The sequence below is a fragment of the Suricata suricatta genome, chromosome 1 (genome assembly GCF_006229205.1).
Source record: "Suricata suricatta isolate VVHF042 chromosome 1, meerkat_22Aug2017_6uvM2_HiC, whole genome shotgun sequence".
In the NCBI taxonomy this organism is placed as follows: Eukaryota; Metazoa; Chordata; class Mammalia; order Carnivora; family Herpestidae; genus Suricata; species Suricata suricatta.
Window position 1 is genome coordinate 134,784,099 of NC_043700.1, and position 24,128 is coordinate 134,808,226.

Genomic DNA, 24,128 nt, shown 5'->3' on the forward strand with positions numbered 1-24,128 from the left:
TCCCAGTTACATTTAAATTGTTTTAACCCTTCTGCCAAATGGCTTGGCAAATTGGTATTCATCAAAAGCCATAAAGCTGTAAGTACTATTGGACCCAGTAGTAACCCAAAAATGGTCATGAATGAAGATGTTTATTGGATTCCTTTTGTGTCATTCCTTCATTTTTTTTGACAACAGCATTATTGATATATAACTCACATTCCATTGCATTCAATTACGTGTACAATTCAGTAGTTTTTAGTGTATTCAGAGTTGTGCAACCATGATTACAATCAATTTTTAGAACATTTTCCTCAAAAAGAAACCTAACATCCTTTGGCTATCATCCCCCATTTCTATCCCCTGCAACTAGTGCTAAGCAACACTAATCCTTTATGCCTCTATAGATCTGCCTATTCTGGGCATTTCATATAAATGGAGTCATTATGCTAAGTGAAAGAAACCAGTCACAAAAGACTACATATGTTTTCAAAAATCATCCATGTTACACCATATATCAGTACCTCCTTTTTATGGCCAAATATCCCATTGTTTAGAAATGCCACACTTAATTTATACATTTATCAGTTGGTAGATATTTGTGTTGTTTCACTTTTTGGCTATTATGAATAATGCTATTATGAATAGTCATGGACAGGTGTTTTTATTAATATAAATTTTTATTTTTATAGTAATCTCTATATCCAAAATGGGGCTTGAATTCACAACCCTGAGATCAAGGGTTGCGCTCTCTATCGACTGATCCAATCCAGCCAGGTGCTCCCCACGGACAAGTTTTTGCTTGGGCATGTTCTCATTTTTCTTGGCTACATATCTAGGAGTAGAATTTATATTGATTCTTACAGGAGTGAAAATCATGGTCCAACAATGTAATTATGCTGCACTCCCAAAGGTATTATGCAGAAATGTTACACTCTCAAAAGTATTCTGCAGAAAAATGTCCACCATGTAGAAGGAAAACCACATAATAATATGGGAAAAATCTACATGAAGTGAAAAAAAGCAGGCTTCAACCCTCTTAAAATCCTTCCTGGGCTTCCCATTCCCTGTTCTGTCCTATGGACCTGTGGTCCTCAGTTCTCTCCCCCTCATTTCTCAAGACCAGCTATATATACTACCTTTCAGAGATTTTTAGAGCGTCTCAGCTTCAGACCCTTTGTACATGTTATTTCCTTTGCCTGTATCACTTTTCCCCCACTTCTTTGCCTAGTGGTTTCAAGTCTCATCTTAAATGTCACTTCCTCAGAGAAACCTTCTCTGATATCCCTAACTAGGCTAAGGTTAAGTGTTTCCATAGCAGTCTGCAATTTTCCATCTTTATACTTTTGAATCTGGTAATTGTTTATTCAGTCAGTAATCAAATACTGAGAGCTTATTACATGCAGGGATAACAGGGTGAAACAAAATATGCAAGATCCCTGCCATCCCAGATCTTACATTCTAGGGAGGGAATACATGTACATGTATACAAACCAATATACTGGGTAATTTTATTCTTTATTTCATTTCATTCCACTTTATTCCAGTGTAGGTAACATACAGTGTTATATCAGTTTCTGGTGTACAATATATTCAACAGTTCTATATATTGCTTAGTGCCCACCCAGTTAAGTGGACTACATATCCCCTTCACCAATTTCCCCACTTCTCTCCCCACTCACCTCCCCTATGGTAACTCATTTGTTTGTTCTCTACAGTTGAGTCTGGTTTTTTGTTTGTCTTTTTTTCTTAGCTGTTTTGTATCTTAAATTCCACATACATATCTTTCTTTGATTAGCTAATATCACTTAGCATTATACTCTGTAAATCCAACATATTGTTGTAAATAGCAAAAATTCTTTATTTTTTATGGCTGAATAATATTCCATTGCATTATACACACACTATATCTTCTTTACCTATTCACCTATTAATGGACAGGTGGGCTGCTTCCATAGTTTGACTACTTAAATAATGCTGCAATAAACATATGGGTGCATATATTCCTTCATATTAGTGTTTTGTATTTTCTGGGTAAATATGTACTGAGTAACTTTAGATAGTGATTATCAGCTTAATGTTTATCCTGTTTGGACTGTACACTCCATGAAGGCAGGAGCTATTTCTTTCTTGGTTACTTCCAGTTTGCTAGACCCTAGCACCTAGTCTGGCCAGCTGAATATGCTCAATATAATTTTTGTCAATAAATGGTAAAATGGGCATGTAAAAAGTAGGAATCTACTCCTGTAAAATAGTTGACTTTGAGGAATTTTTTTTCCTTTCTATAATTCCACATATTTTTTCTGTAATTGCAACATTTAAGAGATGAGCCCAAAATTACCAGAGGTGAATAAAAGAACCTCAAATTAAACACATTTATATGTCCCCACACACTTGTTAAAGACCTGGTAATAAAACCTACTCAAATACTCAGATATGTTGGTTAAGTGTATAAAATTCCCTTAGCGCATTATCAAGAAGGCTCTCCATCAGCAGTATAATATACGGTTTTAAAAGACGACTTTGGCACCCAAGAAGGTGCATGAAGATATGAATTTCTGAATTGCCAGATTTCTAAAGTCCTTGAGAATCTACTTGCATCCACTATGTGCCACCGAGAAAAAACTCGCAATTCTATGTATACGTAATTGTCAGACACTTTTTTGCGTGGTTAACAAAGAATGCAAGATTTTTACACAACAGACTACCAGTCCCTTGCCAATAAACCTTTCTTACAAGCTCTAGAAACCTATCAGGTTGAATAAAATCATGTAGCTCTGGGGTCGGCCAGAGGAGCATCCAAACAAAACCCCAACCCCCAAGCGGAGCGCTCAGCCGCGTTTTTCTTCCCCGGGGCGCATGCGCAGCGCACTCTCCATCCACCGCACGCCTCTGCCAGCGAGCGGAGAGCGCTTACGTCACCGAAAGGTTGACGATGTGCCCTTCCGCTTCTCTATGGAAAATGAGTCCGTGTACTTCTGACTTCCCTTTGCACACAGAAAACGTATTCCCTTTTTCCACCCCAGTGCTAAAGACTTCCCCCGCCCATCTCCAACATCCCAGCTTTTTTTGCCTGGCTCCTCTGTACGTTCGTAGGACGAGGAAGACAGCTGAGAAGGAAAACGGGAGGGCAAGAGATCAGTTCAGCCTTGTTTACAGGGAGTGAGGAATCTAGGAATCGGTCCGCGAGGGCGGAGCCGAGGAAACCGGCACTTCTTACTTCTCTTCCCTCCCTCCCTCCCTAGCCTTCCCCGCGAGCGGACGCGGCAGCGCCTCTGTCTCGCTTTTTCTTATTTTTCCCCCCTTTCCCCTTCCTTTTTTTTCCTTTTTCTCCCCTTCCCCCCTTTTCACCATTTCCCCTCGGAGGCGCTTCCCCCGGGCAGGGGCAGAGCCGGTCTCACCCCCCGCCTCTCCCCGGCCCCCGCCGCCCTATGGCGAGAGGGAACCCCCTCCCCACCCGGGCACTAGCGGCGGCGGCTGGAGGAGTGGGACCGGCGGTGGCCGCGGCAGCCTCAGGTCCGGGGAAGTCATGGAACTAATTCGCTGACCCACCGGCTGCAGCCGTGCGTCCCGCTCGATTGCCAGCGCCCGCGCTCCCCCGGCCCGGTTCCCCCTCTTCTCCCTCCTCAGTCGGTCCCGTCCTTGTCCCGCGCGCCCCGCAGACGCGCGCTGAGGAAAATGGGGTGGTAACGGGCCCCCGGATGACCCCGCGTCACCACTGTGAGGCCTACAGCTCCGCCGGGGAGGAGGAGGAGGAGGAGGAGGAAGAGGAGGAGAAGGTGAGGGGGCGGGGGGACTCGCTGCGTCTCCGCGCCCCGCGCTCGCGCTCCCCCCCCCCCCATTGCCCCTCCACCCCGCGCAACCCGCAGGGCAGCTCCGGGAGCCGCGCGCTCCCCGGCTGAGGCCCGGTCCCCGCCTCCCCCTCCGAAGGAAACCTTCGGGACCACCCCCACCCCGCTCTCTCCACGCCAGAACAGTTCAGCCCCTGCCCAGTTTGTAAACGGCTCTGCTGTGGTCCCCTTCGGGCCAGTTTTTCTATCAGCGAATAACTTTTTCGTAGCAGCAGCAAACTGGTGCCTGTTGTGGGCACCTCGAGCCTGCGTAATACACAAAGAAGGGGACACACCCCCACCCTTAGACTTCAATGCTACGGCGGGAGCCAAAGGAGGATAATTGACATTGCAAAGGGGAGTGAATGCCAAACGATCCGTGGAACGGCCAGTGCTGCGAGAACTCGGGGGAGGGCAATGTTACCCCGGGTTTGGGTAGGTGAGGGAAGCTGGAAAGGAGGTGAGATAGGAGTTGTACTCCGAAAGGCAGGGTTGAAGTACCCGAAATTTTGAAAAAGAGTACAGAACGGCCCCCTCTTGAGCTAGAGATTCCGTTACAGGTCATTTGGGCAAGGGTTGAGAATTGGGTCGCAAAGTAGTGGAAGGTATCCCTGGGGAGGTAGAATGGACTCAGATTGCAGGCCTTCGAATGTTAAGCTCAAGTATTTAGCTTTCTTATTCTGTCATTGGAGAGCGCCTCGTCGTTTGAGGAGTAGGGTGTGACGTTAATATCTAACACTTGTTGACAGGCATTGTTCAAAGCGGTTTGCAACTCACTGAATCCTCCCAAGGACTCGTGGGAAGGCAGGTAGTTGAGCTGTTTTATAGAAGAGGAAGGGTCCACGGGAGTAAGTAATTTACCCAGTAGGTGACACAGCTAGAGCCCCGTGGCCAGAATTCAAACCCGAACAGGCTGACTGTATAGTCAGCTATATAAGAGTCTCTTTCCCGAAAAATGAATTTGTTGAAAACATTAACGATAGTATTCTCTACTACTTCTTCCACGTCATTTGTGGTAGATGAAACAAGGTAGTGGGCAAATGAAGAAGAAATGAACAGGGCTTCGATTTGCTAATTTGGAACCAGAAGGATGAGAGATTCTGGACTTCCAGACTAGGATACATTTCTTAATACTGATGTAGAACGGACTAATTAGAATCCGCATGCGCTGGGAAGGCACGGTACAGATGATTTGCAGTGACCGGTAACCGAGTTTATGTGGCAATGTGACTCAGTAGGTTCGAATGGAACTCTGCAATGTTTTTTGGTGAAGATTGGAAGCTGAGAGTATGTATACATGTTTTATTCTGATTGTAAAGTACTTTAAAAATGAAAGATACTCACCTTTCTGTCCATGTTTCTTCATTTTTAAAAATGGGCTTAATAACTTTTTTAGGTTGTATAAGGATTAAATGAGTTAATGTGGTATAATAACTGAACACTACCTGGCTAAGTAGTAAGCACTCGTTGCTTTTACTTATTAAGAACTTCAGCATAAGCTATTTCTTAGGCATAGTGCTAAACTTTGGAGAGTGCTTGCCAACAAAGAACTCAGGGTTAGTAGGAGAGAGAGGTCTATCACAGAGCAGTTAAATTCAAAAGTAGGATTATGTCAAAGTACACATGTAAGAAGGCAGGGTACTATTAACAGACCTTTGCAGATGACAGCTCTGTAGAAAGGGAAGTGCCCGCTGGAGAAGGACGTTTAGGGTTGAAAGAACAGTGTGTGGAAAGGCATGGAGCTAGGGAAACAACCAGCAGGCTGTTTTGGAATTATAATCGCCTGCAGTTCTTTTTTAGGTTAGGAGCATAAAGTCAAGATGGTTGCAATAATCCCTCTTTTTAGAATGGGAACTAAGTTCCAGAAGTCAGCGTCAGTACAGAATTATTTTAATGGAGTTGGTGTTATGGTGATAAATACAAGAATTCTGTATTAATAGCGTTTCTGTTTACCTGGCAGTGTGCACCGCTTTTCCTTAGAAGAGCAGGAGGCTCTGTATGTAGATTTGTAATATAGTTTATGCTGTATAGTAAGCATTTTATAAACTATTCACTCATACATTAAGTTACTTGATAAACTTGGAGAAAGAAGCGGAAGTGGTATTTGAAAGAATGGCAGGATAAATGTGAGACTACTGTAAAGTTAGAAGTGTATGGAAGGTGCCAACCAAAACAGGCTTCTTGTTTCTTAGTTCCAAGAGACTTCTGTCTGAGCTTTCAAAGTTTTGGATGTAACTAATGGCATAAAATAATAAGATATAGCTATAAAGTTCTAGTATTTAAAACAGTAAAATTATATTTTAAGTGTTTGTATTTTATTCTTTTTTTAAATTAAAAAATTTTTTAACGTTTATTTTTTGGGAGACGGAGACAGAATGAGCAGGGGAGGGTCAGAGAGAGAGAGAGAGAGAGAGAGAGAGAGGGAGACACAGAATTGGAAGCAGGCTCCAGGGTCTGAGCTAGCTGTCAGCACAGAGCCGGATGTGGGACTCAAACCCACAAACCGTGAGATCATGACCTGAGTCCACTGCTCAACTGACTGAGCCACCCAGGTGCCCCTTAAATTTTTTAGTGTATTTTTGAGAGAGAAAGAGAGAGAGCGAGCGAGCACAAGTGAGGGGCAGGGAGAGAGGGAGACAGAGAATCTGAAGCAGGCTCCATCCAGGCTCTGAGCTGTCAGCACAAAGCCGGATACAGGGCTTGAACCCACAAGCAGTGAGGTCATGACCTGAGCCGAAGTTGGATACTGAACCAATTAAGCCACCCAGGCCCCCCTGTATTATATTCTTGAGCAGGTTTCATTATTCATCTAACTTAGTCTATTTTACACATTAGAAAACAGGCTTGTGCGTTATCAGTAAGAGAAGTAAAACTCAAGTTAATGTTTTCTTCACTGCACCATTATTTGTCTTACTAGAATCTTAAAAAAAAAACATAAAAAGTATTTTGGTAATATAAGCACTTCCGTAAATTGTCTTTTGCAGGAGGTTTCCAACATTCTTAACTTGTAAATAATTTCAGAAAGAAACCCTGTTCCTAGATTCATTTATCATTAATATTTCACCCCATTTGTTTTATCATTTATCCATTCTTTCTCTGTCACATATGTATGTTGCACACATTATGGCCCTTTACTCAAGTATTTTACTGTGTACTTCCCCAAAATAGGGATATTCTCTTAGAGAATCCCAGTGAAGTTATCAACTTTAGTAAATTTAACAGTTAAAGCATTTTGAAACAATCTTTTTTAATGTTTATTTTTTTGAGGGGGGGGGAGAAAGAGAGAGAGTGCCACGCATGAGGGTCAGATAGAATCTGAAGCAGGGTCCTGGCTCTGCTGACAGCTCAGGTGAGACTGTGACCTGAGCTGAAATCAGACTCTCAACCCACTGAGCTGCCTAGGTAACCCTGACATTGATTACATTTAATTTGTCTGTGTTCCTGTTATGTCAGTTGACCCAGTAATGACTTTTAACATTTTATCTTTTCCAGTACAGGATTGAGTGAGTCTAGGGTCAGATATTGAACTATTTTTCTGTAGCCTCTGATCTGGAATATTTCTGCAGTTGACACCTCCATCCTTTTTTCTTTCACTTGGATTATTTATGTCTTATTATTTAAAGATAAAAGAAGTTTAAACTCTTTATCTTTTGTTACAATCCCCTAATGTGAGCAAAGAATGATTCCTTTATTTTACTAATTTTCATATGGTGTATTATATAAATTGATTTTCTGAATATTAAAGCAACTTTGCATTCCTGGGCTAAATCCCACTTGATTATGCTATATAATCCTTTTTTTTTTTATGTTGCCAATTTCAGTTTGCTAGTATTTTGTTAAGGAATTCCACATCTGTATTTAGAAGAGATGTTCATCAGTAGTTTTCTAGTGTGTTGTCTTTGTTTCGCTAGCCTCATAATCTTTACATTTTGGAGGAGTTTGTGAAGAATTTTTAAAATTTTTCGGCAGATGTTTGGTAGAATTCACTACCAAGTGAAGCCACTTGGGCTTATGCTTTTCTTTGACAACTGTTTGTTTACTAAATCAGTTTTTTGTTATGACTATTCAGCTTTTCTGTGTCTTTTGAAGTCAGTTTTGATAATTTGTGGTCCATTTCATGCAAATTGTCCAATTTATTTGCAAACAGTTCATAAAATTCCCTTATAATACCTTTTGTTTCTACAACATAGGTGGTAATGTCTTCTCTTCATTCCTGATTAGTGCTTTAACCTTTCTGTTTTTCTCTTGGTCAGTGTAGCTAAAGGTTTGCCAATTTTGTTGATCTTTTCAAAGAACCAACTTTTGGCTTCATTTATTTTTCTCTATTTTTCTATTCTTTCATTAATTTCCACTCATATTTATTTCTTCTGATTTGCTTTTGGTGTAGTTTGCTCTACTTGCACCCCATAAGTTTTGGCATGTTAGATTTTCTTTTTCATTCATCTTAACGTATTTTCTAATTTCCCTCATGATTTCTTTTTTACCCTGATTCCTTTTTTTAAGAATAATTGTTAAAGCATCTAAATATTTGAAGTCTTACTTAGAGTCTTAACTATAGAAGATTGGAGAACAGGAATCTCTTGAACCTGATGTTACTCTTTATGTGATTTGATCCTGTGTGAGCCTCTTCATCCCCTCCCTATTCATCCCTCTTAAAAATAATTTTCAGAGCAAAAATTTTGAGGGAAGAGTAATCACAGGAGCAGCCAGCCATTGGAGAGTGTTGAGAAAGTTGGGGGGTCCTAGTGAGCCACCCTGTTAGGTGTAGCTAATGGAATGAAACAGGTAAGTTTTGACAAGAGTTAATAAATTATGTACTAAAATTAGGTGTAGAAGAAACCTCAGAACTACTGAAGTTTAGTCTCCATTCAATATAGGTGTTTTTTCTAAATATCTTTTGACAGATGGTCATCTAGTTTAGACTCCATTTCTAAGGTTAATATTTATATCTGCTTCCGATGAAATTATAGTGAGTTCATCTAATTATAGAGAATCTGGGAAAACTACCAAGGGAACAAAATTGGAATCTCAGAACACCTCAGCATAATGTAGCAATAATAAGATGACTTTCTTTCAAGATGACTTTTTTTTTAAAAGAAAGCATACATTTATGGTCCTGAACAAGATCTGTCCCCTCTTCCAAAAAAAGGGCACCAGAACTGTGCACACAATGGAGTGGGGCAGGTGGAGAGAATTTGCCTGAGTGTACCTTAGAAAGTCTTAAGAGTTTTACTTGACCATAAATTCTATCTGAATTGATAGTGTGATGCGGACTTCAAAAAAATAGCTAATGATCTTAGACTGCATGCATAATTCAACTGGTGCTAATTTAGAAGAACAAAAGTTATGTTATGGGAGAAAACTTTGAACAGTTTTACAGCTATGAAAAAGATGAGTTGGTGACATGGTAGCTGCTTTCAAACATTTGAAGGAGTGGCTTATGAAAGAGAGATTAGATTTGGGTTTGTTTCTTTTGTTTTTTGGTTGTTTTTGTTTGCTGCCCCAAGGACTGAAACCAGCCTTTGGTTGAGTCTCCATTTTATCAGGGTTCTATAAGTGATAAAAAGATAATGTTGGTAGTATCATTTCGTTATCCTATAATTTATCATTTCATAGGAGGTATAGTGGGAAGGGATAGAACCTGATACTGAAACAAAAACAGACACATGGATCAATGGAACAGTTTAGAGACCCAGAAATGGACCTACTAACATGGCCAACTAATCTTTGACAGAGCAGAGAAGAATATCCATGGGAAAAACCGTCTTTTCAGCAAATGGTGTTGGGAACCTGGAGAGTAACATGGAGAAGAATGACAACTTTTTTACACTATACACGAAATAAACTCAAAATGGATGAAAGACCTAAATGTAAGACAGGAAACCATCAAAATCCTAGAGGAGAATACAGGCAACAACCTCTTTGACCTCAGCTGCAGGAATGTCTTACTAGACATGTCTCCGGAGGCAAGGGAAAGAAGCAAAGCTTCTGCATAGTGAAAAAAACATATCAACAGAGCTAAAAGGCAGCCTATGGAATGGGAGAAGTGTTTGCAAATGACATATCAGATAAAGGATTAATATCCAAAATCTAGAAAGAGCTTACCCAACTCAACACCCCCCCCAAAAAAAAAATCCAGTGAAGAACTGGGCAGAAGACATGAACAGACACTTTTTAAAAGAAAACATTCCGGGGGCGCCCGGGTGGCTCAGTCTGTTGAGTGTCCCGCTTCAGCTCGGGTCATGATCTCACAGTTCGTGGGTTCGAGCCCTGCATCGGGCTCTGTGCTGACAGCTAGCTCAGAGCCTGGAGTCTGCTTTGGATTCTGTGTCTCCCTCTCTCTCTGACCCTCCCCTGCTCACACTGTCTCTCTCTGTGTCTCAAAAATAAATAAAAAACATTAAAAATTAAAAAAAAAAGACATTCAGATGACTAACAGACCCATGAAAAGATGCTCAACATCACTCATCAGGGAAACACAGAACCACAATGAGATACCTCACACCTGTCAAAATGACTAAAATGAGCAACTCTGGAAATAACCTGTTGTCGAGGATGCAGAGAAGAGGGAACACTTTTGCAGTATTGGTGTGAATGCATACTGGTGCAGACACTCTGGAAAACAGTATAGAGTTTCCTTAAAAATACCAAAAACCAGAAACTACCCTATTATCCAGCAATTGCATTACTAGCCCAGCAGTTGCACTGTTAGGTATTTATCCTTAGGAGACAAAAATGCAGATTTGAAGGGGCACTTGCACCCCAATGTTTATAGAAGCACTATCAATAATAGCCAAAGTATGGAAAAAGCCCAATGTCCATTGACTAACGAACGGATAAAGAAGATGTGATACACCCCAGAATATTACTAGGCAATTAAAAAAAAAAAAGAAATCTTGCCATTTGCAGCAATGTGGATGGAACTAGAGTTCCATTATTATGCTAAGCAAAATAAGTCGAGTCAGAAAAAGACAAATACATGATTTCACTCCTATGTGGAATTTAAGAAATGAAACATGAAAATAGGGAAAGAGAAGGAAAAATAAGAGAAAAACAGAGAGGGAGGCAAACCATAAGAGACTCTTAATTACAGAGAACAACAGACTGAGTTGCTAGAGGGGAGTTGATTGAGAGGATGGGCTAAATGGGTGATGGGCATTAAGGAGGACACTTTTAGGGATGAGCACTGTGTGTTGTATGTGAGAAATCAATTTTTTTAAAACCATTACTATGCTGTATGTTAACTAACTTGGATTTAAATTAAAATAAGAAAGAAAGAGTACCTGTATTGAAGATAAAGGTGGCATGGAAATTGAATGTTTTTTTAATTAATTTTAAATTTTACTTAAAACAAATTTTCATATCAATTCTAGACATTTACATTTTTAAAAAATCCATAAAGCTGAAGCACATACATAATATACATATACGTAGTTGAAAAATGAAATAGTTATGTGAGGCTTATAATGAAGAACCAGTCTCCTGCTTTTGGACTTTCTCATTCTTTTCTCACTCCCTTGAGGTGAATCTCTGAGCACTTATTTGTTTCTTTTGTTATTTAAGATCATATTTTCAAATAACTTGCCCTACTGTTTTTTGATACTCAGTTTTAGAAATTAAGTTTTCCTACTGTGACATGTAAAGATGTGGCTCTCATTTTTCTTGTAATACCTCTCATCTTCTCAGTGGAGTTTTAGCTGTTTGTTAAAATCCCCATTTAGTGTTTTCATTATTATTGCTATGTAAATGTTATGGGTATTAGTACATTTACCTTTCTGCATAATCTTTTTTTCTGATGTTAATTACCCTTTCATCTCCTTAGCTTTTATTAAATCCAGTTGAGTGTTGCCACATTTTTAGCTTCTCAATCCAATTTTCTTTCTTTCTTTTTTTTTTCTTAATGAAAAGGAGTGTGAGTGGGGAAGGGTTGGGGGTGGGAGGGGAGAGTGAGTGAATTCAGTCCCAAGTAGGCTCTGTGCTGTCAGCACTGGGGGCGGGGCGGGCGCGGGGCAGGTAGAGCTTGATAGCTTTGAGGTAGTGACCTGAGCTGAAATCAAGTCAGATACTTAATAACCCGCTGAGCCACCTAGCCGCCCCTCAGTCCAACTTTCTACGCATGGTTGTACCTCTCAATCTGTAGTTTTCTTTTTTCCTCCGTCCCTCCCTTCCTTCCTTCCTTCCTTTTTTCTGGACCTTCAGTTGCATTGCACTGGTGTGGATTGTTGCTTTTTAGACTGGCTTGTGCCAGTCACTTCATTGTTGAGCTTTCTAGATCATCACTCTCTGATAGAACTTTCTGCATTGATAGAGATGTTCCTTTTCTGCCCTATCTGATGCAGTATCCACAAACCACGTGTGGCTATTGAGCATTTGAAATGGGGCAGGTGTGACTGAGGAATTCTATTTTAACTTTATTTAATTCTAATATAAATAGTTCTGTGTTTAGTGAGTGGACACTATGGGAAGCACAAATAAAGATGGTTTCATATGGGAGTGAGTGAGGTATAATGCCATGGATTTCATTTTTTTAAAAGAAAAAGTTAGTAGCCCTTATCTGATTAGATTTTAAGAGGAATATTTGGGACAACTACTTCTAAGAATTGCTAGTATGAAAAGCCGATGACTTAAAATTTGTTGGCACAATTTGAGATATAATATATTTTCTTCAGAGTCTATAGGTTGTATCAATTATATGTCCATGTCTTTATTATTACTGAGTTTCATATTAAAAGTGAATATGTTTAGGTAACTGGTAATTGTTAAACATTTTAATATATGATATTTTAAAGACATATGAAATGCTATACTGCCTTGTAACATTCTTATTTTGTTTTATGAATTGCTTAATGAGAACCAATGTATTTGTACAATGCTACATAAACACTATAATTAAAGAAAAGGCATTGTTTTATATTTGATTTTATAGGTAGCTACATCAAGCTGGGAGGCAGACAGATCCAAAGGATATCATGAAGTTTCCAGGGCCTTTGGAAAACCAGAGATTGTCATTCCTGTTGGAAAAGGCAATCTCTAGGGAAGCCCAGATGTGGAAGGTGAATGTGCCGAAAATGCCTACCAATCAGGTAATGATTTTTCTCTTCACTTTAGATAGATGACTTTTAGAAATAAGTGTACTCTCGTATAGTGGTATCTTGACACTTCATGGGAGAAATACATACCATTAATGGATATACGCTATTTTTTATTTGAGAAACTTCTTGTTTCATTCTGAAACAAAACAAGAATGAACTTTTTGTTTTTGTTAGCTTGTTTTGTTAGGAGACAGCTTTAGGAAGATACACTCATTCTCTTTCATTGTAGTCCAATGCTAACACAATAAGCCTTCTTTATTTCTAGGTATATAGTTAGCAGTGGAAGCTGAAATTATCTTTAGTAAACAAAAATTGTTCTACTTTCTTGAATATTTATAAGGAGTTCATGTAGGTTACTAAGGTAATGCCAATTTGGATGCCTCTAGAGAGATAGCCATCTTATCACCCAATTACTGTTAGCTATGCCTTTTCTTTTAGAAATTTTCATACCTCTATCATATAATCCTACTAATGTTTTTTGTTTATTTTGTTTTTTACAAAATAATTCAATTTATGCACTTCCAAAGATTGATATATAAGCTCTTTTTATCCCTAGTATTGTGCACTATGCCTGGGATAAAAAATAATGGCCAAGAATTTTTTGATCTGTGTAGGTAAATGAATACCAAATATCTGAGTTCCTCCTTTGTTGGTTTAGGTTAACCTTTGTTCATAGGTTTTTGAAATCTAAATGCATTTTCTAATTCTAACCTATTTGTGTCATTCTTTATCACAAAAAAATGTTTTGCATTTATTGTTACTTATTTGACATTTAGCAGATTGAAATTAGTTAACTTGAGTGTATGTGCTACCATATTTAATATCTTATACTTTGAAATAGGTAATAGTTCTTTTGCTCAAGACTTGAATAAGTAGTCGAGTTATAATTTGAATCTGAGGTAGTTAGTTCTCTTCCCATTCTACTTTGTTTTTCAATTTTTATTTTTATGTGCTTGTGTGATTTTTAGTTTTCTTATTTTTTTTAAGGTTTATTTATTTTGAGAGAGAGCAAACGATTGCAAGCTAGGAAGGGGCAGAGAGAGAGAGAGACAGAATCCCAAGCACGCTCTCTGCCATCAGCACAGAGCCCTATGTGGGGCCCATTCCCACAAAACATGAGATCATGATCTGAGCTGATATCAAGAGTCAGACTCTTAACCAACTGAGCCCTAGGCGTCCCATCTTGTGTGATTTTTTTAGATTATTTGAGAATTCAGTCATTCAGTAAATGTTCATTAAGTACATTCTGAGCCCTTCTAAGCATTGAAGATACATCAGTGAGAAAACGGAAATTCCTGCCCTTATGTTCTGACATTCTGGTAAGCCTTAGAGCTTTAATACAGCTGGCTTTAGAACCATTTCTTTCTCCTCCTTCTGTTGTCACCTTGATTCAGCATTCAGCATGCAGCCAACAATAATATTCTTTTACAACATGGTCTTTAAAGGTGATACTCTTATCAAGATTATAGTATATTGCTATGTTATCATTTAATCTGGCCTATTTCTGTAGGTAACTTAACAAAAATTATTGAGGTTGTACCAGAGAATAGAACAGTATTAAATTTCTAAGAGGGAACACTTAAGGATTTGCTTTTAATAACATCAAGTAGAAGTCAAAGTTAATTCTTCTAAAATGTGGGTGGCTTATTCTGATGGAGATAGGGAATAAGATAGAGATGAGAGTAAAGAGCTGTAAGGGCTTGAGCTGCTTTCTATAGTAACCCCCAAGGACACTTCTCTATTCTAGTTCTAATTTTTTATGTTATTCTGTCACTCTTCATGGACTGGCTTTTTCCCTTCTCTTTCCACTATTGCTTCTAATTATGATTTCCCTTCTTGATTTCTTGCAAAAAGAAACAGTCTTGTTGAACCATATACATACTTTGTCCAACTTTTTAAATGTTTTTTTAAGTACTGGTAAAATAATATTTTTGTTAACTGTTTTGCTTCTTTACCTCAGCTTCCTTGTGTTTCTTTTTCTACCTGAACTCTACCTCTGGATCACTCTTACAGTCCTCTTTTACATTGCAGTTCACACACACACCACATCTTCTTTATCCGTTCATCAGTTGATGGACATTTAGGGTCTTTCCATAATTTGGCTGTTGTTGATAGTGCTGTTATAAACTTTGGGGTGCACGTGTCCCTTCAAATCAGCATTTTTGTGTCCTTTGGGTGAATACCTAGTAGTGCAATTACTGGGTCATAGGGTAGTTCTGTTTTTAATTTTTTGAGGAATCAAAGTGGCTGCACCAGTTTGCATTTCAAACAGGAGTGCAAAAGTGTTCCTCTTTCTCCATATTCTTTCTAACACCTTTTGTTTCTTTTAGTTGTTCATTTTAGCCATTCTGACAGGTATGAGGTGGTATCTCATTGTGGTTTTGATTTGTATTTCCCTGGTGATATTGAGCATCTTTTCATGTGTCTCTTAGTATCTGGATGTCTCTTTTGGAAAAGTGTCTGTTCATGTCTTCTGCCATTTCATCACTAGATTATTAGTTTTTTGGGTATTGAGTTTGGTAAGTTCTTTCTAGATTTTGGATACTAACCCTTTATCTGATATGTCATTTGCAAATTTCTTCTCCCATTCCATAGGCTGCCTTTTAGTTTTGTTGATTGTTTCCTTCACTATGCAGAAGTCTCTCATGTTTTTTAACTATTTTTTATTAAGATTTCTCTCTTAGCACTCCAGCATTTCTTTATTGAGATACACTCTTTTTAATGTGTTTAAGTTGTGATCTTTCAGTTGTAGTCAATAATAAGCAATGAAGTGAAACTATTCCCTTACTTTATCTTGGTTTGATAATTTCATCATATCAGCCTAAATTTTGTTTAGTTTTGTTTTGGCAGCAGTATCATGTTGGCTTATTGAACTTGTTTTTAAAAACCTTTTTAACATTTTTAAATGCTTGCTTATATTAGAAACAGAGGGTGAGTGGGGGTGGGGTAGAGAGAGAGGGAGATTCAGAATTCGAAGCAGGCTCCAGGCTCTGATCTGTCAGCACGGAGCCCAATGCGGGCTCAACTCACGTGTAGTGAGATCATGACCTGAGCTAAAGTCTGACACTTAGCCAACTGAGCCCCCCAGGGGCCCCAAAGCCTTCTTGTCTGTAGTTTCAAACAAAGTTTACTTTGTACTAGATGTACTTTTTAGTTTTTGACTTTGGTGTGGTGTTGTTACTCATTCTTGTTAAAATTTAAATTATTGATTCTGACCCATTTTTCTAGCTTTAAAATTATGATTGTTATCTAACATAGTGATTTTCTGTCATTTTTATACCATCCTTGGATTCAATAGATAAATAAATCTATTTTTCCTGCAGGTTGGTTTCTCTTTTTTCTTTTCCTTAAACAGCTTCTTGAAGTATAATATACAGAAAAGTACACCGATCCTAAGTGTTCAATTGTGAAATTTTCACAAAGTAACACTTATGTAAACATCACTTTACTGGCACTGCAGAAGCTCCCTTCTATCCTCTCAATAGTTACTACCACCTTTTTCCCCCACACTTAGAAAACACTTACCTGATATCACAGATTAGTTTTTCTTAGTTTTGAATTTTATGCATATTTATGGAATCATAGAGTATGTACTGGCTTCTTGCTCAGTATTTTTTTGTGTAATATTTATCCATGTTACTTCATGTAGCCATAATTAATTTATTCTCCTTGCCATGTGTTTTTTGAGTATATTTCTAGGGATGGAATTACTAGAACCTAGACTATGTGTCTATCAGGTTTAGTAGATAACCACTAATTATTCCAAAGTTGTTATACTACTATTATGTCACTTTTTTTTTAACCCCTTCTAGCAGAGCATGAACGTTCCAAGTTGCTCTCTATATCCTAGTCAACACTTAGTGTTGTCTTGTCTTTTTCATTTTAGTTATTCTTAAAAGTGTATTATAGGGGCGCCTGGGTGGCTCAGTCGGTTAAGCCTCCGACTTCAGCTCAGGTCAAATCTCACGTTCGTGGGTTCGAGCCCCACATCGGGCTCTGTGCTGACCCTTCCCCTCTCATGCTCTGTCTCTCCTGTATCAAAAATTAATAAAACATTTAAAAAATTTAAAAAAAGTGTATTATAATATCATATTGTATTTAATTTTCTTTAATAATTATTCAAGTTCAGCTTTTCTTATGTTTATTGCCCATTAGATTTACTTTTTTGGTGAAAGGTCTAACCAGATCTTTCACCTGGGTTTCTATTGAGTTGTCTGGTTTTTTGTTGTTTTGTGAGAATCCTTTCTTTTGCAGACTGTATATTATAGATGTCTTCAGCTCTCTTTGTGTTGACTTTTGATGAATAGACTTTCCTTATTTTTAAAGACCAAATATCAAATTTTTTTTTCCTTTTTGCTTGGTCCTTTTTTAAAGAAATGTTTGTGTTAGCCAATGTAATGAAGATGTTCTCTTGCATTTTCTTCTGCAAACTTCATTGTTTTACCCTTTTCATTTAGATCTGCATTCCAATTGGGATTCTTTTTATTTTTGTTTTTATTTTTGGTATGATATGAAGTAAGGAGTCAGTCATTTTTCTCCATATAGAGAGGCAGGACCATTTATTAAAAAGACACTTTTTGAGGTACCTGGGTGGCTTAGTTAAGTGTCTGAGTTCAGCTCAGGTCACCATCTCAAAGTTCATGAGTTTGAGCCCTGCATCAGGCTCTGCACTATGCAGAGCCTGCTTCATATCCTCTGTCTTTCTCTCTCTGTGCTCTTCACCTGTTCTCTCTCGTTCTTAAATAATTAATAAATGTTAAGAAAAAAGACACTTTTCCCCACTCCCCTGCAGTGCATTTTGTTATAAATCAAGTGACTATATTTGTGAATATGTTCGTGCTTCTGTTTCTTACCTTTTTTCTCATCAGTGGCCCATTTGCCTCTTTATTTAATTTTTTTACTGCTTATTTTTGAGAGAGAGAGAGAGAGAGAGCGAGTGAGCACGCGCAGATGAGAGCAGAAGACGAGCAGAGAGAGAGGGGAAGAGAAGGTCCAAACCTGGCTCTGTGCTGACAGCAGAGAGTCCAATCAGGGGCTCATCGGAGGCTTAACCGAATAAGCTGCCCAGGCACCCCAGCCTGTCTTTAAATACTGTACTGCCTCAGTTAGTATAGCATGATAATAAGTGTTTGGTTGCATAAACTTTGTGTTTTTCTCAAGATGGTCTTGGCTCTTCTTATCCTTTTGCTCTTCCATATATATATTTTAGCATGTACTTGTCAATTAAAAAAATGGGGGGGCGGGATATTGAATCTGTAAGTAAGTTTGGGGAGAATTCTTTGAGTCTTCCATTTCATGAATATTTCTCCATGTTCTTTAAAGTTGGTTCTCAGTTTATTTAAATAATTGGTAGTTGAGGTTTATTCCTAGATATTTGAGTCTTGGCGAGGCTATTACAAATGGTATTTTAGATTTTTCATTTTTTTAGTATGCTATTTCTGTACACTGGTATATGGAAATAAAATAGGCTTTTATATATTGATTATGCTAAATTAGCTTATAGACTCGTTTGTATTTTTAAAAAAATTTTTTTTATGTTTATTTTTTAGAGAGACAGAGACAGAATGTGAGCTGGGGAGGGTCAGAGAGAGAGGGAGACACAGAATCCAAAGCAGGGTCCAGGCCCTGAACTGTCAGCACGGAGGCCAAGGTAGGGTTCAGACTCACAAACTGCAAGATATGACCTGAGCTGAAGTTGGACGCTTAACCAACTGAGCCATCCAGGCACCCCGGACTCATTTGGATTTTTGTATATTATACATAGCCATGTTTTACTGTGAATAATCATGGTTTTATTTCTTCCTATCCAGTTCTTAATACTTTTTTATTTTTCTTATTTTTTCGAATTAGCTAGGGCTTTCAGAATCCCACTGAATATAAATGATGGTAGCAAGTATCCTTGTCCCAGTATCTTTGTCTCAGTTTTAGTTTGAGGGGAAAGTTTTGAATATTTAAGTATAATATTTATTATATATTTCTTAGGTCATCTTAATCAGATTAAGAAGTTTATCGGCCTTAGTTTGTCAAGAGATTTTTTTATAAATAAGTGTTAAGGTTTTTTACATCATTCGATTTTGTTAACAATTTGCATAGGAAGTTTGCATTTATCTTCATGGGTGAGACTGGTTTGTAATGCCTCTTGTCAGGTTTTCATAATGAAGTATGCTGGCTTTGTAAAATGAATTGGGAAGTGTTTCTGCTTTTTAAAAAAAAAAATGCTCTCAATTTGTCTAGGTTGATGTTATTACTTTCTTAAATGTTGGTAGGTTCTACTGGGGGCCTAGAGATTTATTTGTGGGAAAATATTAAATCATTCAATTTCTTTGGTAAATGTGAGACTAATCAGGTCTCCACTTAAATCTTATTTTACTTTTGCAAAATGTGTTTTTCAAGGAATTTATTTCATCTAAATTGTCAAATTATTTGTGTAAAGTTGTTTAATATTATTTTTCTTTTTTTTTTTTTTTTTTTTTAGACGGAGAGAGAGCATATATGAGCAGGGGAGGGGCAGAGAGAAGGAGGGAGGGAGAGAGGGAGACTTATAAGCAGGCTCCATGCTCAGCGCAGAGCCCCACCATGGGTCATGATCTCCCAACCATGAGATCATGACCTGAGTGGAAATCAAGAGATGCTCTACCCACTGAGCCATCCAGGCTCCCCTATAATATGTTTTTAACATTGAAAAAGTTCATACTGATGTTCCTTTTTCATTTATTTAGTGATTTGTGCTTTTTTATTTCTTGATTAGTATTTCTAGAGAACTGTGGATTAATCTTTTAGTTCTGCTGATATTCTCTATTCATTTGCTTTTTTTTTTTTAAAGTAGGCTTCCCACCCAGCACAGAGCCCAATGTGAGGCTTGAACTCATGACTATGAGATCAAGACCTGAGCTGAGATTGAGTTGGATGCCTGAGCCACCCAGGCACGCCATACATTTGTTTTCCTACTTAAATTTTGCTCTTATTTCCATTACTTGATTCTGTTACCTTTGTGTAATTTGCTGTTCTTTATGATGAAGTAGATGATTAAAAATTGATTTTCCATATGTTCTTCTTCTATATTTTATTTAAAAATTTTTTTTAATGTTTTTAATTTATTTTTGAGAGACAGAGACAGCACAAGCAGGGGAGGGTCAGAGAGAGAGGGAGACACAGAATCTGAAGCAGGCTCCAGGCTCTGAGCTAGCTGTCAGCACAGAGCCTGATGCAGGGCTTGAACCCACAAACTGTAAATCATGACCTGAGCCGAAGCTGGCCACTTAACCAACTGAGCCACCCAGGCGCCCCTGTTCTTCTATTTTAATATACATAATTTAAAATTAAGATGTCCTCAAAGTGTAGTTTTTCAACCATGTCTCATTTGCCACATATGGGGTTATTAATTTCAGTTACTGTATGTCTTAGTTCTAGAAGTTCCTTTTGGATTTTTTTATAGGTACCATTTTTCTAGTGGCATTATTCATTTTTTCATCTTTTTTCAATACTTTTCCTCTATTTTCTTGTATATTATGTCCTTTTTGTCTTTTTTTTTTTTTTAATGTTTGAGAGTGAGCGCATGAGCAGGGGAGGGGCAGAGAGAGGAAGAGAGAGAATCTGCACTGCCATTGCAGAGCCCAATGTGGGACTCAATCCCACGAAACACAAGATCATACCCTGAACCGAAACAGTTGGAGGTTCAAGTAACTAAGCCACCTGGTGTCTCTTAAGTCCTTTTCTGATAATTCAAAGATGTACGTCTTTGGGTTGGTATCCCTTTTTTCTCTTGGTTTTTGGTCACTTCCTCCTTTTATCATGCCTGCTTAATTTTTCTTAAGTTTTTAATTTTAATCCCAGTATAGTTAACATACAGTGTAATATGAGATTTCCGGTGTATAATACTGTGATTTAACAATTCAGTTTCTTAGTGCTCATCGGGTTAAGTGTATTCTTAATCCCTCTCACCTGTTTCACCTATCCTCTCACCATTCTCCCCGCTGGTAACCATCAACTTGTTCTCTGTAGTCACGAGTCTATTTCTTGGTTTGTGTGTTTCTCTTTTTCTCCCCTTTTGTTCATTTGTTTCTTAAACTCCACATATGAGTGAAATCATATAGTATTGGTCTTTCTCTCATTGACCGTGCCTGCTTAGCATTATATTATATAGCATACCCAATACTTTCTAATTGGATGCTGAACATTATGAAAAATTGTAAAGGTTCTAGATGTTTTCTTGTTGCAGAAGTGTTCAGTTTTTCTTTGGTGGGCAAACTGAGTAGGAGATGAATCACTTTAACCCAGTGAGAGATGGTGCTAGAGTTACTGGGAAAACTAGTAAGGAGTGACCATTGGAATAGCTCTTCAAGGATAAATAATATGGCAGGTAAAAGAGAAGGGGTGTGTTCCAACCAGAGGGAACAGTATGAACAGAGGAGCAGAGATGTAATAAAATAGCATGGCAGGAGCAGGAAGGACTATAAATATATAGTGCTATTCTTACAATATGAATTTTAAGGCAGAAATGATGGAAGGTGAGCCAGGCTGGAGAGGTAGATCATAGGGATTTGTATGCCATGCCTGGGGGGTTGTACTTAATCTTTTAGCTAATGGTGAGCATTTTAGAGTTTAAAGCTGGGGAGGATTTACATTTTTATGATCAGAATAGTAGCATGTGAAATATAAAGCCACATGTTTTGCCAGGTTGAATCAATGCATTATAAATTCTCTTGAGGATTGGTTGTTAACCAAGTTACTGAACTCTCTTATCCCTATTTGAAGAATTCATGGAAAAGAAAACTGATCCCTGATCAAGAAGTACTATCTAGGGTGGGCAGGTCATTCTGCTTTCCTTTCTTCCTCTGTCCTTTCTTCTGAAGGGATTTACTTAGACACAGAACTTAATTTTCATAAAGCTATCCTAATAATATTATTGTTTTGTAAGTACATGATTGAATCGATTTGAAAAAGTGATGTTAATATGAGTTTCCTAAGAGTGAGTCTTAACCTGTTAACCTTTTGTGGGGTATTTTGTTGTTGTTATTTTTATTAATTTTGAGCAGTGATGATAATACTAGCCATGCAGGAATGCTTTCTTGGCCCTGTTCCCAAATTTAAAATAAGATGTAAAGTCTAAAGATACTGTTATGATCTCTTTTTATAACTAGTTGTATTATAATTGGTTTAAAAATTATATGTAATATTTTGTAAATTTTTTCTGGCATCAGAGCATCAGGTATTTTTAGAAGTGGAAAGAACAAAACTAGTATTGAAGTACCTGTTGCATTCTGTGTTTGTATTTTATGTAAGTTGTATCATTTAGTTTTATAGCTATGATACAGAAATCTATATAACCATTTCCCTATATTATATACTCTTATAGCACATTATGTCCATCTTTTGTGGCACTTCTTACAATTATGTTTGTGTTAATTTGTTTAATGTCAAAAATACCAAATTCACACATTATGTAATGTAATTTGTTATTTAGGGATCTTTTTCTCCTCTATCCCTATTGTATAGATGTCTGTGCTGAAGGTGGAATTAATGGTGTCTCTGTTCTTTCATTGCTACTCTAGATCATTGTTCTTTCACCTCCCTAAGGCCTCCCAATTCCATCAGATTCTGTTACCATCTGATTCCCCTTGCATGAAAGTATTTCCATGTCATTGATTTGTTTGGATGGCTTGCTTAACGTTACTTTTCTATTTGTTTTGGCATTTAAAATTTTTTTTAATGTTTTATTTATTTTTGATACAGACAGAGACAGAGCATGAGAGGGGGAGGGGCAGAGAGAGAAGGAGACACAGAACCGGAAGCAGGCTCCAGGCTCTGAGCTAGCTGTCAGCACAGAGCCCGACGCGGGGCTCGAACCCACAAACGTGAGATCTGACCTGAGCCAAAGTCGGAGGCTTAACTGACTGAGCCACAGGCGCCCCTGTTTTGGCATTTTAAATAAAAGTTCATCTTGGTAGGAATTTAATTTCTCTTGAATGCTTAAGTCTTTTCACCTCAAGTATTGGGACTGCCTTCATTTGGCTCCCCCAGAGCCCCTAGTCCAGAACTAGATCTTAAAGTAGCACCTGAGGGCCGTGGAAAATGATGTATTATAAACCAATGAGTATGCTAAGAGCTCTTTGACTCCGGGCCTAGCTGTCAGTTTGTGTCTGATTCCTCTCACCTTTCTCAAGAAGCTATAGCTCCCAACGATAAAGTTTTGCCACCTTTTTGAGACTTTTTGTGAGAGACTTCAGCTGCTAGTTCTAACAGCCTAACTCTAGTTTCCTCTGTCATGTTAGACAATAGTCTGTGCAGGACATAAATTCCCTTGCTACTCTGTGCACCCAGAGTAGCTTCAGTTTCATGAATTGCCTTAATGTTTCTTTTTGATGAGTAGAATTATACCACTGATTCTCAGAGTATTTGTTTCTAGCAGTCTTTTTCACCCACCTTGATTTTATTTGTAAGTCAGAAGAGCTTAACAATAGGTTATTTCCTCCAGGTTAACATCATTCCTGTGCTTCAAAGGAAAGTTCACAGGCTTAAAAAACCAGCTCTTTTCGGTGACTTTAAAATGATCACATTCTTTCCTCACTTTAACTTTTAAGATACACATGCGTTGTTGTCTCCTGTAAGAAGCTTTCATCCTACTTCCACACAGGACCAAGTGCCCTTCCAGTATGTTCCCTCAGCACCTTGTGCATACCTCTGTTTTACACTAATCATATTTGATTGACGTTTTCTTGTGTTTGCCTCACCATAAAACTTTTAAGTTTTGAAGTTTAAACAGGAAGTTTTTTAATTCATCATTGTATACCTGTCATATGATAGGCACTAAATGTTTTTAATATGAACCAAATTAAATGTTTTGATTGTCAGGTGTTTTCAGATTAGTAGTCTTAATACCAGTTTGGTGGTGAGGTGTTAATGTAAGAGGTTGTAATCCATTTTTATCTCATTTTCTTGTATTTCTTGTGTAAGATTCTAGGGTTATCCTTTATTGACAAAGAAATTGACCACAAGGTGGATATGGCAGTTAACCTTCTAAAATACCAGTTAAAACTGGGTTTAGAGTGAGATGTAAAAATGATATAAGTACGATTAATTGGTTTGATCAACACCAAGAAACACTTTACTATGTTGTGCCAAAGTGAAAAGTGACAGAGGAGTTGGAAAAAATGAGAAATTAGATAGACAGTACAATGGCAGAGATCATAATAAGCACCAAGTCATGGATTTCTCATAACACAAAAAA

The 24,128-nt window shown here is 38.0% G+C and overlaps 1 protein-coding gene across 3 annotated transcripts in view; it reads left to right on the forward strand.

Annotated features, from left to right (window-relative positions):
* The first annotated feature begins 3,219 nt into the window (after positions 1-3,219).
* The window catches only part of CCNI (cyclin I), a 33,960-nt gene continuing 13,051 nt past the window's right edge, over positions 3,220-24,128 (forward strand). For 2 of the 3 annotated variants that reach the window (XM_029944588.1, XM_029944596.1), the window contains exons 1-2: positions 3,220-3,758; positions 12,736-12,892. In XM_029944588.1, coding sequence (XP_029800448.1) covers positions 12,779-12,892 — 114 coding nt within the window. In that variant the 5' untranslated portion in view covers positions 3,220-3,758; positions 12,736-12,778. The remainder of the gene's footprint in view (positions 3,759-12,735; positions 12,893-24,128) is intronic. The other variant, XM_029944601.1, reaches the window with a different exon arrangement.